The 2,538-nt window shown below is 39.9% G+C and overlaps 1 protein-coding gene across 1 annotated transcript; it reads left to right on the top strand.

Annotated features, from left to right (window-relative positions):
* Positions 1–828: 828 nt before the first annotated feature.
* Positions 829–1,899, top strand: LOC124158223. The gene has a single exon (XM_046533412.1). It carries the CDS (start codon positions 829–831, stop codon positions 1,897–1,899), a length of 1,071 nt encoding a protein of 356 aa, XP_046389368.1.
* The last annotated feature ends 639 nt before the right edge of the window (positions 1,900–2,538 follow it).

The raw sequence follows: 2,538 nt of genomic DNA, 5'->3' as shown, positions 1-2,538 counted from the left end.
TGAAAAAGCGACCATGAGACCATTTGCGTACTCCCATGTGATAAGGGGCAATATTAGTTCATTTTTAATGCCTCAAACAAAAGTTACTCCATCGAGGTAGCGAAAAAAAGTTATCGTAGCAACACTGTAAACAACTATGAAGGAGAAAGCAATGGGGTAAATTTTGAATGCATTATGGCGTGAGGCGTAGCGCATGCATCGGGAAAAGTGCAGAGCTGAGACTCATATGCAACACAAATAATAGTAAAATAATTAAAGATTTACAGAAACAGTCCATCTGTTATAAAAAAATATCTCTTTTTCTATAAAAGTATACAATTCCCTAAAAAGAAAATATTAGTAATGAGAGGTTTATCCCTAACTGTGATTTAATCACCCTTACTGAAAAGTAGGAGTCACTATCGGTGACTTAACACTCGAAATCACTGTGACTGGATCACTGGATTCGGTGAAGATAGTACAGGCTGCTACCAAGTTATTTGCGATATATCGCTACCTGTGATTGAAGTGAAGTAGCCGATCACTGCCGGAGACTAAATCACTAAATACTCGAAATCATTGCGACTGTTAATACGGTGAAGATAGCTTCGGCTGCGCTGCTACCACTGCTACCAACTACCAACAGTATAATACATTCATCATAAAGGATGTCTTATTCATATGTTATGATTGATAAGACATCCTTCACTATTTTTACTACTACTTCCTATTTTTCTACTTCCTTACTTCCTACTTTTTCGCTTACTACTTCCTACTAGGGTCTCTCTCAGTCCTTCGTGGTGTGCGGACGTATTTTTCTGTTGCTCTCTCTACTTAAAGCAGTCCACAATGCCTAGTGAGTGCGTCAAGTGCGGTTCCAGTATAAAGCGAAACCAGAAGCAGCTTACTTGTGATACATGTAAGAGACTGTATCACCCTCACTGTGTTTCATTGTCAGATACTGACTTGCAAACACTGGTAGAACTCCAGAAGACGTGGTCCTGTGCTGTTTGCATCGGTGAATCCCGGAATTTACGCGGTGACAACACCCCAGTTCGAGCCACAGGTCATTCAGCTCCAAGTAGAACATCGCCCGAGAATGCCGACGACCCCCTCGCAGAGTTGCTTCATCGTATAAAGCAGCTGCAGGAGGATCATGGAGATCTGAAGAAGACCTTCATCACGTGGCAAGATACCTTCAACGACCAAACCGCACTTCTGGAACAAGTAAATGGGAAACTGGACACCCTAAAAGAGGACCAGAAGAAGCTAACACAGAAAGTAAGTGAAAACAGTGAACTGTTGACTGGACTTTCATCAAAATTTGTTCTCATTGAGGAAGAACTGTCAAAAGTTAAAGGTGCAGTAAGCGTGCTCCAAGAAAAAGCAAATGACCTTGATCTTAAGTTAAATAAAGCTGAACAAAGCACACTGAAAAACTCAGTCGAGATAAGAGGTGTGCCGCTGTTCCAAGATGATGACATTCAAAGTGTGGTCATAAAAATTTGCTCCTTTCTTGGTGTGCATGTGTCAGCCGAGGATATAGACGGAGTTTTTAGACCCAGGCCTCGCCACAACAGTGATTCAGGCACACACGCCCCCCCGATTATTGTCAGTTTTATGAGGCAGAGCAAAAAAAATGAGGTCATTGTGAAGCGTCATGCCAAGAAAAATTTCAGCTCTAAAGACGCGGTTTGCTTCTCCGATTCAACTTCTCTCTCCCAGATCAATCAAACAATATATATCGATGAAGCCCTCGCCAAATATAATAGAAAAATATTTGCCCTCGCTAGAGGTCTTAAGAAGGATGGCAAATTAAAATTTGTTTGGGTGAAAAACGGTAAAATCCTTGTGAGGCAATCTGAAACCGGCCCTGTTGTTGTCATCGAATCTCAGAGAGATCTGGATCTTTTTTTATAAATAGCGATAAGTGCTTGTCTGAGACAAATCTGTATGCTAGCACTGATAAAAATATCAATATTTCATTAATTAACGCTCAATCACTTGTCGCACATTTTGATGAATTTAAAATGTACTATGATTCTAGAAAGATCCATATAATTGGTGTTACTGAAACATGGTTGAAATCAAATATTGGAGATGATTTTGTTGCATTGAACAATTATACTCTTTTCCGAAATGACCGTGAAGGAAAGAGAGGGGGAGGAGTGGGTATATACGTCCATGAATCCTTACAAGCTGAACTGATCGGTTCGTCCCCTAGTGAATATTCGAACCGGCCAGAGTATTTATGCTTAGAGGTATGTCGACCACCAACAAAAATTTTAATTTTAATTATGTATAAACCTCCAAAATCTCAAAATTTAGAAGAATTTGAAAACTTCCTTGGGTATCACATTTCTATGTATGAAAATGTACTTGTGATGGGAGACTTTAATATTAACTTACTTAAACCCTCTTCAGAAAAAGATAGGCTGTTGGAAATGTTACAGGGATTTAATCTCAGCGTTGTAGCTGCCGGGCCAACTTGCCATACGCACAACGCCCAGTCTGTTTTAGACTTATTCTGTGTCGATAATCTCAATAAGGTGGTTAAAA

The sequence above is a fragment of the Ischnura elegans genome, chromosome 4 (assembly GCF_921293095.1).
Source record: "Ischnura elegans chromosome 4, ioIscEleg1.1, whole genome shotgun sequence".
NCBI lineage: Eukaryota > Metazoa > Arthropoda > Insecta > Odonata > Coenagrionidae > Ischnura > Ischnura elegans.
Note: the sequence above shows the minus strand (reverse complement) of the source record. Positions and strands in the feature narration are given on the sequence as shown.

What these genes read in the sequence shown, in the direction of transcription:
- LOC124158223 (XM_046533412.1), top strand. Translation starts at nt 829, where the DNA reads ATGCCTAGTGAGTGCGTCAAGTGCGGTTCCAGTATAAAGCGAAACCAG.